General features: G+C 38.3%; 1 protein-coding gene across 2 annotated transcripts in view; it reads right to left on the bottom strand.

The window, feature by feature from the left end:
- LOC310738068 (protein Niban 1-like) overlaps positions 1-14994 on the bottom strand; it is a 120577-nt gene that overhangs the window by 4620 nt on the left and 100963 nt on the right. The window contains exons 2-9 of one of the 2 annotated variants that reach the window (XM_083562987.1): positions 11073-11207; positions 6591-6721; positions 6353-6481; positions 6146-6260; positions 3964-4128; positions 3051-3166; positions 2430-2534; positions 1379-1541 (exon numbers count right to left, since the gene is read on the bottom strand). In XM_083562987.1, the coding sequence (XP_083419113.1) occupies positions 1379-1541; positions 2430-2534; positions 3051-3166; positions 3964-4128; positions 6146-6260; positions 6353-6481; positions 6591-6721; positions 11073-11124 (976 nt within the window). In that variant the 5' untranslated portion in view covers positions 11125-11207. Of the gene's footprint in view, positions 1-1378; positions 1542-2429; positions 2535-3050; positions 3167-3963; positions 4129-6145; positions 6261-6352; positions 6482-6590; positions 6722-11072; positions 11258-14994 lie in introns of those variants that run through there. The other variant, XM_083562988.1, reaches the window with a different exon arrangement.

The following is a 14994-nucleotide window of genomic DNA, read 5'->3' as shown; positions in this document are numbered from 1 at the left end:
CAGCAATGCATAATATACACAAACTTGAAAACAATAACAGTTAAATTTTCCATTTCTGAGGCACACCACAATTAGGACGACCTTTTCAATTTTGATGCGGATCATCCTAGTCTTTCTGATGGCAACATGCTGGTGCTGTCATTGGTGGCTGCTGAAGGGGGAACAGGATGCTATTTGCAATTATCTGAGTAGATATCTAACACTGTATATAAAGTTCTTCTGTGAAATATATATATTTGAGGTGGTATCAAACATTTTTGAGACTAGTTTTGTAACATGCCAACAGATGGCAGCTCAAGGCTGCACACACAGTCACAGGGAGCACCAACCTTTGTAAGTCAGTGTGCCAAAAAAACATCGTCATTTCCACACCCACCCTACTCGCCAGATTTGGGTCCTGTGGACTTCGCCCTCTTCCTGAAGATGAAGATCCAGCTCAAAGGTCGCCATTTTGACACTGCTGCGGAGATCCAGCGCTAATCATAGAAGCCGTTTGACACGCTTCGAAAAGAAGACTTTCAGAAGTGGCAGGAGCGCTTGCTGTTCAAGGTGACTATTTTGATTTTAATAGTGTGTAAACTTATGTAAATAAAGTACTTTCTTCCAAAACAGTGCTAGTCTCCAAACTTTTTAATACCACCCTGCATAAATCAAAAAATTTATGACTTCTGTGAAGATTTTATTTTAGATGCTATTGACTAAATGGGATTCTGACACACATTAATAAATGCATTTTTAGTATGTACGTTTCATATCCCATAATAATAAAAACCATAGGTTATGACTATTAGAAACCATTAGAAACCATTAGAAATTAGTTTATTAGAGGGATAGCGCATGTAGGACGTTTTGGAGACAAGGTGAGGGAGGCGAGATTGAGATGGACATGTGCAGAGGAGGGACATGGGGTACATGGGTAGAAGAATGCTGAGGATGGAGCCACCAGGAAGAAGGAAAAGAGGAAGGCCAAGGAGGCGGTTAATGGATCTGGTGAGGAAAGACATGCAGGTAGTTGGTTTAAAAGAAGCAGATGTAGAGGACAGGGTGGATGGAGACTGATGATCCGCTGTGGCGACCCCTAATGGGAGAAGCCAAAAGAAGAAGATAGGTCTCAAACAATACAGCGTACAAATTAGATACACTGACACCTTGCTACCATAAATGGTGTAATAAATAACAGTTGTTCAATATGTACTATATTATGAGTATATTGTGTGATCATACTGAGAGTATTGATTGGACACTTGCAATTACAGTTTTGCAAAAATGCATAGTGCTGCAATAATGCATATTAACATTGTGGGATCCCCAGATAGAATGTTTCTACAATTAAAGTTCATAATTCATAAGCAGTGTACATTAAAAAGGGGGGTGGTACCTCTGAGCTTACTCTCCAGAAAGGCTCGGGAGCTCATGATCTGATCCATATTTGAGCACATAAGTGCTTTCTGCTGCATGGTTGCCTCCCTGCACTCGTTGTTCAGAGCAGCCATGCCCTCCATGAAAATCTCCTGCACCACATTATATACTGCCTCAACTGTCTGTGGATCAGAAACGAGGTGATGATTCACAAGCATGTAATGCATCTGTGGTATGTTGATGCTACACCCTAACCGTGCTTCTGCGGAATTCCCCAATTACAATCAAGTCGTGTCAGGTTTTAATGCCATTCCAGCAACTTGTACAGTCAGACACAATGTAGTACAGTGATGCAGAGGTTGCCAGTTGTATTAGAATCACCATGCATTTCTTATCACATTCATCAGGTGAACCTTTTGTAGGTATACAACTGTTGACTGTGTGACTCTGTGCTGTCTATCACAGAATAGGACTGCCAAAGGAAAACTGCTGACCAGATTATTTAGAATATTTGGTGAGTCTTGGCAAGTAATCTGTAGCAAACACTCTGCTGACTACTATCTTTGTGGCCTGACTACAGGAGGTCACTTCCCAATGCAGCAATAACATTCAGCTTATTCTGTTTTAATCCCAGTAACATTACTGTGAATAAAACTTTTGCACCAATATCACACTACTCCAATACTACTGTGAGTTATTACTGTGCTGATACTGTAATATTTACAATTTAATAGCATAGTCGTCTTCAGCTTATACTGATGATTTGGTTGCTTCTATACCCTATCGAATCATCAACATCATGTGCAAAAAGAGTTAAGGAATATACACAAAACTATGGGACAAAAACAATGTACAAAATAGTTGCAGTTGCAGAAAGTAATTGATTGAGCCATGCCATTGAAAATTTTGTTCCCCCCCTCCCCAGTTTGCAGCTTTGCAGATGGTTACTAGCACAAGATCGATAAATGTTAAGTCTGAAATATCACTTAGTGCGAAGGAAATGTCTTTAAATACATTTAAATATTACAGTTAGTATTGTTTGAGGTGATGAAAACAAAATTGGCACTCACAGCAAACCACAATCTCTTCTTCTCCATCTTTTTGGCCTTCAGGCAAGAAAGCAAGTCTTTCTCTTGAGATGGCAATAAATCCGCCATGGTTAGATTAGTCAGCACCTAGCAGTGCAGAGGAGTAGGTTTAGGGATTCGGAGTAATACAAGACACAGCATCCGAATACAAAATGACTGGAATGTTGTTTATAATACAAATTTATACATAACCTTTGCTTTTCTGTTATATGAATCCTTGTAGATATATTTTCAAAGACATAAGTTCTTTGGTATGAGCTGTATATAAACCCTATATCCTAGTCTCTAAACAGTCAGATTCAACATTGTTTTTACATTATTCATTATTATAGAGATGATTTTGTTTGTGTTTAAGATGTTGGTTTCTGTAAGGCAGCTGAAACACAACATGTTTTTATTTCTCTTGCAAACTGACTTAATTTGTATAAAGAAAACGCATAAATTAAAAAAGCTTAGTTCAAATATTATTGATTATGATTGTACTCATTTAAACTGGTCTGGGAATGTACGTTTGTCGTGTGTGCACATATAATAGGCCAAAATTATAACATGGATTAAAAATGTGTTTCCTAAATCATACTATATACCTCTAATAGCTCGTACCTGCACATCGTTGCCTATCATCATATCCCATGATTCATAGTAGCCCTTATCCTGCCTGTAAAGCTGAACAGCTTTGATGAAGGCCTGCACTTCGAATGTCTCCTTTTTTAAGAAGTCTGTAAGGAGGCGAGTGAGATGAGTGAGATAAAAGGGCACAATTTGGGCACATTTAGAAAAAGAAAAAAAATATATATATTTGCATATTACAAATACATTTTTTTAATAATTATATAATTATAATATTTATTATATTGTATTCAGGCCCCTGACCAATGAACTCATATTACTGAATTACAAAGGACAGATTGAAAATTTTTTCTGTTCAATATTTTATTTTAAAACACTGGAACTCAAAGTTAATTACTGTTGAGGGGATGTTTTTGTTGGGAAAAATTTTATGTGAAAAGAAATTGCCTTAATGTTGATACAAATACTTTTCCATTGGCATCTATTTGTGCATCATTATAAAGTTTTTACATTTACTGGATAAAAATTGAAAACCCCATTAGTGGAAAATTCAGTGGTCAGGTGGTAAATCTGAACAATATTTCAGTTTTCACAAAATGATACGTTCCCAATAAAAATAACAATGTCACCTAGCAATAACTAATTTTGAGTTCCAGTGTTTAAAATAAAACATTGAACTGAATTAAATGTCAAAGCACCATTTCTAATTCAGTAATATGGAATCATTGATCAGATGTCTGAATACTTTTAAAAGACATTGCATAATTAATTGAAATAAAAACAAATTTAATTAAAGATTTCCTTAAATAATTGTACAAGTATATAGCTACTGAAATGACTTTATATTAGTCATACATTTTAGAAAGTAGTCTTTCTAAGGTAAGACGTTTTGTGATGTGATTCTTCCTATCTGGTTAATACTTCCATATTGCAGCTATGATGTTACCTTGATTCTGGTGGCGAATGCAGTCAGATAAAACAGACATAAACTTGACATGTTTGGCCTCCTGGAAGAAGCAGAAGTAGTGGTCTCTTTGGTATGGCAGTCGGAGGTACACGGGAAACTGGCCTGGCATTCCCACCACTGGAGGAGCAAAGTCCTCTTTCACATCTTTAATACAAACCACAGTACTCAGAACAGAATCAGAATTAGTCTGGCTTTTATAGTATTGTAAAATATAGTCTTTAATTATCTTCCTGTATGTGAAATATCCAGTATTTCTTTTAGTACATGTTCCTACATTAAAGCATTAAAACTTCACCTTACAGTCAAGTGACATGCTCTGCATATACTGTGTGTGTGTGTGTGTATATATATATATATATATATATATATATATATATATATATATATATATATATATATATATATATTAGGGCTGGGAATCGATTAAAAAAAATTAACTAATTAATTGCACATTTTCTGTAATTAATTGCAATTAATTGTGTTTTCCCCTAAGCTTGTTATCATCAATATTTACATGTAGAATCACCTAATTAAATTAAACAACACAAAGTTTTTAATGACATAACATTTTAATGACATTTGAACTGTAAACAGAGTCTCCACAGAACCAAAGAGTAGCTGTTCCCATCAAATAAAATGTGTGCAGCAACCACTCTGTGGTCTGACTCACAGTAAGGGCAAACGAACGCAATCGCCACTCTTCATCTATGAAGTGCGCTGTGACACCCAAGTAGTTGTCATTGCTCACCGATGTCCAGTGATCTCCTGTGAGAGCGACATATTTTGCTTTCTCTAATATGTCCATCCTTCGCGCCCTCTCGCTGTCATACAAACTGTGTATTCTCGACATAATCGTTCTTCTCGAGGGTAGATTGTAAGACGTGTCTCCCGATGCAATTTGCATGATTTCTCTCAGTCCCTCGTCTTCCACAGTGCTAACTGGGCGGCAGTTTCTAGCTATCCATTTAGCTAAAGCATCGGTTAATTTATCAGTGACAGGTTTGGTCAATGGCCTGCCACGATTACTGTAGCACTCTAGTAACGTGGATTGGCGAGGCGCTCCTGTAGCCTCGCTAGTTATGTTGCTAGCACCTGGGTGCTTTGCTTTTAAATGGTAGATTAAAGACGAATTGCTTCTATAATATTTGAATTCAGCTTTGCAAATCATACACACCATCTTTGTTTTATCAAACAGGCCATCAGGCAACTTTTTAAATGTAAACATTCCTCCTAAAACTCCATCTTTGTTCATCTCCATCATGACAGGGTGACTGTTCGGCACATTCACAATAAGCAATAGGAAGTCATGGAAACGAGCAAAAAAAAAAAAAAAAGTGCTGCGTCAATTGCGTTATTTTTTTTTTAACGCGTTAAACATCTAAAATTAATCGCAAAGATTAACGCGTTAATTCCCCCATCCCTAATATATATGTATGTATTTGGCATAAAGAGCATGGTTTGGAGGAAGCATCAATGATAATAACCATAACCTGCACCGTCAATCGGCCCAATGTTTAGTCTTGATCACAAGAAAACAAAAAAGAAAAAATATATATAATGCATGGTCGCTTAGGAGTTCCGTACAAAAAAAAAAAAATAATAAAAACAAATATATAATTAAATAATAATAAAATGTTTTTATTTAATATAAAAAAATTATTTTTTATTTTTTCTACATTTTTGAGACTCAGATCCTGATTTTGCTCCACATACAACCTGAAGACATTACAATGGCAAAGCAACTCATCAGCTTCAACTGAAACATTAAATACACACAAATAGAACACTAATAATATATATAAAATGTAATTCTATGAGCCATGAATAACAGAGGAGGTGTTATTGAAGGTGATATACGTATTTGTATAAGGCAATATTTGTTATAAATACTGCTGTCATATGACCATTATTTACTGGAAAGTTCTTGCATCATTCCTGACTCTATAGTGGTTTTGCTTTGTCGCTGACTTGATACGAGTCTCTGACTTAATATGATTCGGGAACTGGGTATTGTCATTTGTTCACATACTTTTTTCCAGGTATCCAGGTGATCTGAGATGCTGCATGGTGGACTTAGGACCCATATTCATGTGTGCATATTTGCACTGTCCTAATAGCTAAATAATCAAATATGGATAATAAAATACAACCCTGGTCTTACTGTCAGTGTCAGTGAAGCATCTGTCTATCACTTCCATGTATTTCTCATCTGTGGTCAAAATAGTTCCTCCGGTAGTCAGCACCTTTAATAGTGGTGGAGTGCCTTTCGTAAAAGTCTGCACGAAAGAGATTAGTATATTAATGTGATCTATAGTAACAAGGAATCTTTCATCCCTTGATTTTTCATTTTTAGAGGGGAAAAACTTGCCTCATAGCTCTCATGGTACTCCAGAGAGTAATTGGCTGAAACCACCACAAACCTCTCCTTCCATTTCCTGTTATCGCAAAAGTAGAGCACAGACTCCTGGTAGAGCACCTCTGTTTCTGGCGGTGGATCCTGGAGAAGAAATTGGGGGAATTCATATTTGGAAAATTTTCTTCCATTTACACCCATTAAGCCTCAATGATGCATAAGCCATTGCTGTTTTACATTTCTAAAACGTTACCCGATGTTTAAGGAGTTGAGTATGCTCCTGTTTGCGTTGAACCAACTCATCATGAACGTGGGAGAAAAAGGCCAGAGAGTATTGCTTCTTGTAGATAGGTGAAAAATTCCTCAGCTCCGTCTGCGCCCACTCTGAAAAACATACAAAACACACTACTAAACAGCTATTTAAAGCTATAAAATAAATCAGCATTTCTGGAGGCACATCAAGAGACCATGCACGGACACTTATGTAGTTGCCCATCTTTATACTTGCAGATGATGCAAGTGGGTACATGTGAAAGTATAAATAAGCACTTGCTCACACATTGTTCACACCATTGTTCATTTATTTATAGAGTCTGTTCCATACCCCCCTGTCCTCTACATCTGCCTCTTTCACACCAACTACCTGCTTGTCTTCCCTCACCACATTAATTAACCTCCTTAGTCTTTCTCTTTTCCTCCTTCCTGGTGGCTCCATCCTCAGCATTCTCCTACCGATATACCCCATGTCCCTGGTCTGCTCATGTCCAAGCCATCTCAATCTTGCCTCCCTCACCTTGTCTCTAAAACGTCCTTCTAATAAACTCATTTCTAATCCTGTCCATCCTCATCACTCCCAACGAAAACCTTAACATCTTCATCTCTGCTACCTCCAGCTCCTCCTCCTGTCTTTTACTCAATGCCACTGTCTCTAAACCATACAACATTGCATGTCTCACCACAGTCCTATAAACTTTCCCATTCACTCTTGCAGATACCCTTCTATCACAAATCACTCCTGCCACTCTTCTCGACCCACTCCACCCTGCCTGCACTCTTTTCTTCACTTCTCTAACACACTCTCCATTACTTTGCATTGTTGACCCCAGGTACCTGAACTCCTCCACCTTCTCCACCTCTTCTCCCTGCAACCGCAGCACTCCACTGCCCTCCCTCTCATTCACACACATGTACTCTGTCTTACTCCTACTGACTTTCATTCCCCTTCTCTCCAGTGTGTACCTCCACCTTTCCAGGCTCTTCTCAACCTGCTCCCTACTCTCACCACAAATCACAATATCATCCGCAAACATCATAGTCCAGGGAGACTCCTGTCTGACCTCGTTCGTCAACCTGTCCATCACAACTGCAAACAGGAAAGGGCTCAGAGCCGATCCTTAATGCAGTCCAACCTCAACCTTAAACCAGTCTGTCGTTCCTACTGCACACTTCACTGCTGTCACACTGTCCTCATACATGTCCTGCACCACCCTCACATACTTCTCTGACACACCTGACTTCCTCATACAATACAACAACTCTTTTCACGGCACCCTGTCGTACGTTTTCTATAAATCCACCTTTTCTCTCAGCCTGAATTGCACTACTCTTTTCCATAACTTTATGGTGTGACTGATCAACTAATTCCCCTGTAGGTACCAGCACTCCATTCCTTAGGCATCCTCTCACATTCAGAAGTGTTGTTAAACAATCTGGTTAAAAACTTCACTGCCATCTCTCCTAAACATCTCCATGCTTCTACCGGCATGTCATTTGGTCCTACCGACTTTCCACTCTTCATTCTCTTAATCGCTGCTCTCACTTCATCTTTACTAATCCTATCCTCTTCCTGCTTCACTATCTACACACCATCCAACCTTCCCTCTCTCTCATTTTCCTCATTCATCAGCTGCTCAAAATACTCCCTCCGTCTTCTCAACACACTCTCCTCACTAGTCAACACATTTCCATCTCCATCCTTTATTGCTTTAACTTGCAGCACATCCTTCCCAGCTCAGTTCCTTCTAGCTGTCTCCCTTACCATTTCTGCAGTCATTGCCCAATCATCCAGCATCTCCTCACCACCACAGAGCCCCTGTCTGACCTCTCCCTGAACCTCACACTGCAGTCTTCCTCCTTTAGTTTCCACCATCTTATTCTTCTTTCAGTCATCACTCTTCTCCTCTTCTTCATTGCCTCCAAAACCATCCTACAGACCACCATCCGATGCTGTCGAGCTACACTGTCCCCCGCCCAACACCTTACAGTCTCCAATCTCCTTCAGGTTCCATCTCCTACATAGAACATAGTCCACTTGTGTGCATCTTCCTCCACTCTTATATGTCACCCTATAATCCTCCTTCTTCTTGAAATACGTATTTACCACTGCCATTTCCATCCTTTTAGCAAAATCGACCACCATCTGCCCTTCCACATTTCTCACCTTAAAGCCATACCTACCTATCACCTCCTCATCACCTCTGTTCCCTTCACCTACATGCCCATTAAAGTCTGCCCCAATGACCAATCATTCATTCCTAGGTACAACTACAATTTCTTCTTCTCCTCTATCTCACAGCCGACTTGTGGAGCATAGGCACTGATGATATTTATCACCACCCCTTCAATTTCCAGCTTCATGTTCATCAGAAACTCTATTTACCGCCACTACACTCTTACTGTACTCTTCCTTTAGAATTACCCCTACACCATTTCTCTTTCAGTAAACCTCAGTGTATAAATTAAGTACATAATAAATAGAGACTAATGGTTGGGACATTGTTTAGATTGTCAATATACACAGAAGGCAAAACTTCTCATAAGCAAATCTCATAAACCCATATTCTATTCACAGTAAAACAAAAAAAAATATCAAATGTTTAAACAAAAATATATACAAATTTATGTAAAATAAATGGCATTTTAAATTTGATGGCTGCAACAGGTTTTTTTTGACAGGGCCATGTCTTCTGTACGTATACATCTGGAATTGAGGAAACCAGTTGCTATATTTTTGTAAAAAAAAAGTAATTTTGTCCCATATGTGTCTGATACAGGATTCTGGTTGCTCAAAAGTCCTGGGTGTTCTTTGTTGTATTTTTCATTTTACGATGTGCCGAATGTTTTTAAAAGGTGGAAGGTCTAGACTGATGGCAGGTCAGTTCAGCACCTGGAATCTTCTACTATGAAGTCATGCTATTGTAATAGATGCAGTATGCATTGTCTTACTTAAATATGCAAGACCTTCCCTGAAAAAAGACGTTTTCTAAATGGAAACATTTGTTGCACTAAAACCTGAATATACCGTTCAGCACTGATGCATCCTTTCCAAATGTGCAAGTTCTAATGCACTCCCATACCATCAAAGATGCAGCTTTTTGGTGGGATGTGGTAGCTTAATGGTTAAGGCATTGCATTTTGGATTTGAATGTCATGAATTCACATCCAGCCACTCTTTCAGAGGTGTTTTGGTTGTGTTGAGTTTTTGTTCAAGATGTCTGGCATTCTTGAGCAATGAAACCAGATGCAGAAAGAAAATCTACATTAGGCATTCACGCCTAACTTGCAGGGCCAGTTCTGTGTTCACATACCTTACACGCATGGTTCACCTGTGTTTTAGAACCTCTATACACACCCACACAGAATTGCTCTAATACACAATATGACCAAACGATTGCTGTGTAATTGTTTTATATCCCATTCCACATTATTCCCAATATGCTGTTATAATAACCTCCACCCTTCTGGGAAGATGTTCCACTAGATTTTGTAGAGATTTGTGCTCATTCAGCCACATGGGTGTTAGTAAAGACAGGTACTGAGGTGAGGAGGTCTGGGGTGCAGTCAGCGTTCACATTCATCACAAAGGTGTTCACTAGGGTTTTTAGCTGTATAGCAGGAGATCTTTCTATCCCATGTAAAGCAAATCTTCATGAAGCTGGCATTGTTATGCTGGAACAAGTTTGGGTTCAAGTTCAAGTGAAGGAAAAAGTTCCTGCTACTATGCATCCAAAGATATTTGTGTTCATCCAACTCTGTGGTAACAATTTGGGAAAGAACAAATGTCAGGTGTCCCAATAATTTTGTCCCTATATTGTATGTCAAGTAAGACTGGATAAAAAGCTCTCCATGTTTTTACACAAAAATAAAATATCATGTGTATGTTCCTTTAAAGGGAACATCCTGATCATCCTCGTGATTAAATGTTTTTCTTCTAATAGAAGTGCTCTCTCATTGTGGATCAAACAATGAGAGAACACAGAACAAAGGTTTACTGAATTGTTTGAAAAAAGAAAATGTTGTGGCCCAATGTGTTAATATTCTCAACATGCCTGACTAAGAGAAAATCATCTCAAAGTAATGATGTAACTTCCTCTAGAATGAAGAGATCTCTTGGATCTGTGTGAAGGTACCAAACCCCACTAAGACACTCTTAAGCATCATGGCGCTTATGTACCTATTTATATACTTAGTTTACAGTCATATAAATAAGATTATGTTTACAAGTGGAGGCTTAATATGACAAAGTCTAATAACATGACTTTTATTCATCTGTGGAATTATTTATTACAGTCTGTTTTCTCAGTATTCTGGTAAAAAAATCTACCTCTTTCTGCAGGCATTTTTATAATTTTAATAACTCATCTAGAAGACAATGGGCCCGTTTCAAAAAAAGGACTTCACTGCTGACTTGACCTTGAACGAAACAATGTGCAAAAGTTGGCAAATGAAGTCTTACCTTTAATAAAGGTGTATTTATTGTCATCCAGAAGACTGGACGATGTTCCCATAATGGCGTATTAAGATATTCTTTCGCAAGGTTTTCTCAGGTTTGCTTCTCTTTAGAAAGCTTCATCACAGGCTCTGTCACAATCTACTACACCTGCACAGGTGAGCTTATCTGTAGGTAGTCCTATTTCTCAGCCTAGGTTACAGAGTGTTCGTATTCTGCCGCAGCCATGTGCCTGGGGGTGGAGTTACACCTAGTAGGCATCAACCCTGAGCCAGATTAAATATGGCATTTGGCTGCACAGACTGGAATCTCTGGTCCTCAAAAGTGCCACTGCATTACTTATATTATTAATAGAGCAATGATTTTCCACATTTCCATGATGCAAAACACTATACCCCAGTGTAGCTAGCTCTATGAAGATAAGGTTGAAGTGGAAGATCTACTGACTGCCAGAACCCCTCTAAACACCCTCAGGATAAACTGGAACACCAGACCCATCAGTATCTGATCACACTAATGCTTATGTAGCAGAATTATCACAAATTTCCACAGACACACACAAAATCTAGAAAAGCAAGGAGTACATCTGATATGGGATATTAAACAAGCACGTATGTGAAGTCAGGTACTGATGTAGGTGAGAGTAGGAGGCCTGACCTGTCAGTGTTCACATTCATCCCAAACTATTTAAGGTTTGGAGCTCAATAGCAGGAGATCTTCCACTCCAACCCATGTAAAGCATGTCTTCATGGAGCTGGCTTTGTGCACAGGAGCATTGTCATGCAGGAACAGGTTTGGGATTTCTAGTTCAATGGAAAAGATGTAATGCTACTACATTTAAGGACATCCTATGCAACTGTGTAACATTGTGGTAACAGTTTGGAAAATAACCAAATATGGCTGGAAAAGTCCCAGACAGGGGCCAGGGGAGATCTTCAGGTGGCTGCTTAAAGGCTACACAAAAGATCTAAACTTAACTTAACTAACAAAGATATAAATCTTAATTTAACATACTTTATGCTGAGCACGGGTACATACTGAACATTGTCTGAGTATAAACAATGTAGAAAATCACCAAATCTAAAGTTATTCTAATTAACAAATAAATGCATCATAAACACTTTCAATGCAACTGAATAGAGCTAATGAAAATGTGACATTTAAATAATTATTTTCCTCCTAAGATTGTTAGTAACTGTGACCCATTTGATTATATTATTGTTATATTGTTACTGTAATATAAATGTTTAACCTAGAATTGTTAATAAAATAAAAAATAAAAAACCCACCAATCTCTGTAAGTTTGTCCTGCCTTCATTATTAAAGTATGAAATTGTGGTTGAGTGTGGATTTTACTGATACCGATAGCTAGGTTAGATCGTACTTGTTTTAAAATAGTACTGTATTCAAAAATGTAAAAAAAATAAATAAATAAAAATAAAAATCTCTACTGCATCATGAAAATGTGCTATACTAAATAAATATAAATATATGAATTATATTATTAAATATTGATAAAAAAATTAAACACGCATTCCAAATTAAACAAAAAGTAACACTAAGTAAATCAAAACACTTACATCCAAAATAAATAATAAAAACAAGTCAAATAATCAGTACGTGGCGTGAGGGATTTACCTCTAGAGGCCGCCCTCGTACTGTATAACATAACCCGGAAAAACTAGGTCTAGATTTTTGCCTATAGCTGATAGTTCCAGCAATATAGTGTCAGTGCCGATTACTCTGCAAAATACAATGAATTGGTCGACCTCTAGTACAAAATTAAAACTGCAAGTGATTCTGGCTTTCGTAAGAATATAGTAGACCTGCTGTTCAGTTTTATTCTTACTGTCCAACCAAATCAATGTGTCCTGACCAGACTGGCCTCCTGAAACCTGGCAAATTGTAAAATTTAAATAAAAAAAGAAAGGGGAGGTTCAGGTTGTCCAAATATGTTCTGAATTTGCTGTTAGATAAACCCAGAATGCAAAGAGGGAAAAATACAAACATGAACGTTACAAATCAGTTCATTTGATGTTATAGCACCATTTTAATTTAAAGAAACAAAAACAAAACAACAACTATAATACAAAACTATATTGTGTTTGTGCAACTTGCACAAAGCATTACCTGCATCTGTGAAATGATTTGATGGAATTTGACACAGTTAATCTAGTTTGGCCACATTTCTCCTGAAATAAAGTTTTTTGTTTTTTTTTATCGCAGTCCTACGACAAACAGTTCTGAGTTTTGTTTCGCTTTGCGTACGAGGAACGTACACCACGAGATAGCATCTCTTCGAGTTAAAGTTTTCACCAAAGCCTGTCATTAGGAGGATCTTGGTTAGTGTCATCTAAGATGTTTTATTCAGCTATTAGGCTTCCTGGAACCAAGGCACAGGAAATACTGAGCATCTTTATATATATATATATATATATATATATATATATATATATATATATATATATATATATATATATACATACAGTGAGGAAAATAAGTATTTGTACACCCTGCTATTTTGCAAGTTCTCCCACATAGAAATCATGGAGGGGTCTGAAATTGTCATCGTAGGTGCATGTCCACTGTGAGAGACATAATCTAAAAAAAAAAAATCCAGAAATCACAATATATGATTTTTAAACTATTTATTTGTATGATACAGCTGCAAATAAGTATTTGAACACCTGTCTATCAGCTAGAATTCTGACCCTCAAAGACCTGTTAGTCTGCCTTTAAAATGTCCACCTCCACTACATTTATTATCCTAAATTAGATGCACCTGTTTGAGGTCGTTAGCTGCATAAAGACACCTGTCCACCCCATACAATCAGTAAGAATCCAACTACTAACATGGCCAAGACCAAAGAGCTGTCCAAAGACACTAGAGACAAAATTGTACACCTCCACAAGGCTGGAAAGGGCTATGGGGAAATTGCCAAGCAGCTTGGTGAAAAAAGGTCCACTGTTGGAGCAATCATTAGAAAATGGAAGGAGCTAAACATGACTGTCAATCTCCCTCGGACTGGGGCTCCATGCAAGATCTCACCTCGTGGGGTTTCAATAATCCTAAGGAAGGTGAGAAATCAGCCCAGGACTACACGGGAGGAGCTGGTCAATGACCTGAAAAGAGCTGGGACCACCGTTTACAAGGTTAATGTTGGTAATACACTAAGACGTCATGGTTTAAAATCATGCATGGCACGGAAGGTTCCCCTGCTTAAACCAGCACATGTCCAGGCACATCTTAAGTTTGCCAATGACCATTTGGATGATCCAGAGGAGTCATGGGAGAAAGTCATGTGGTCAGATGAGACCAAAATAGAACTTTTGGGTCATAATTCTACTAAACGTGTTTGGAGGAAGAAGAATGATGAGTACCATCCCAAGAACACCATCCCTACTGTGAAGCATGGGGGTGGTAGCATCATGTTTTGGGGGTGTTTTTCTGCACATGGGACAGGGCGACTGCACTGTATTAAGGAGAGGATGACCGGGGCCATGTATTGTGAGATTTTGGGGAACAACCTCGTTCCCGCAGTTAGAGCATTGAAGATGGGTCGAGGCTGGGTCTTCCAACATGACAATGACCCGAAGCACACAGCCAGGATAACCAAGGAGTGGCTCTGTAAGAAGCATATCAAGGTTCTGGCGTGGCCTAGCCAGTCTCCAGACCTAAACCAAATAGAGAATCTTTGGAGGGAGCTTAAACTCCGTGTTTCTCAGCGACAGGCCAGAAACCTGACTGATCTAGAGAAGATCTGTGTGGAGGAGTGGGCCAAAATCCCTTCTGCAGTGTGTGCAAACCTGGTGAAAAACTACAGGAAACGTTTGACCTCTGTAATTGCAAACAAAGGTTACTGTACCAAATATTAACATTGACTTTCTCAGGTGTTCAAATACTTATTTGCAGCTGTATCATACAAAT

Source organism: Silurus aristotelis (assembly GCF_946808225.1).
Source record: "Silurus aristotelis genome assembly, chromosome: 15".
NCBI classification, from domain to species: Eukaryota; Metazoa; Chordata; class Actinopteri; order Siluriformes; family Siluridae; genus Silurus; species Silurus aristotelis.
Note: the sequence above shows the minus strand (reverse complement) of the source record. Positions and strands in the feature narration are given on the sequence as shown.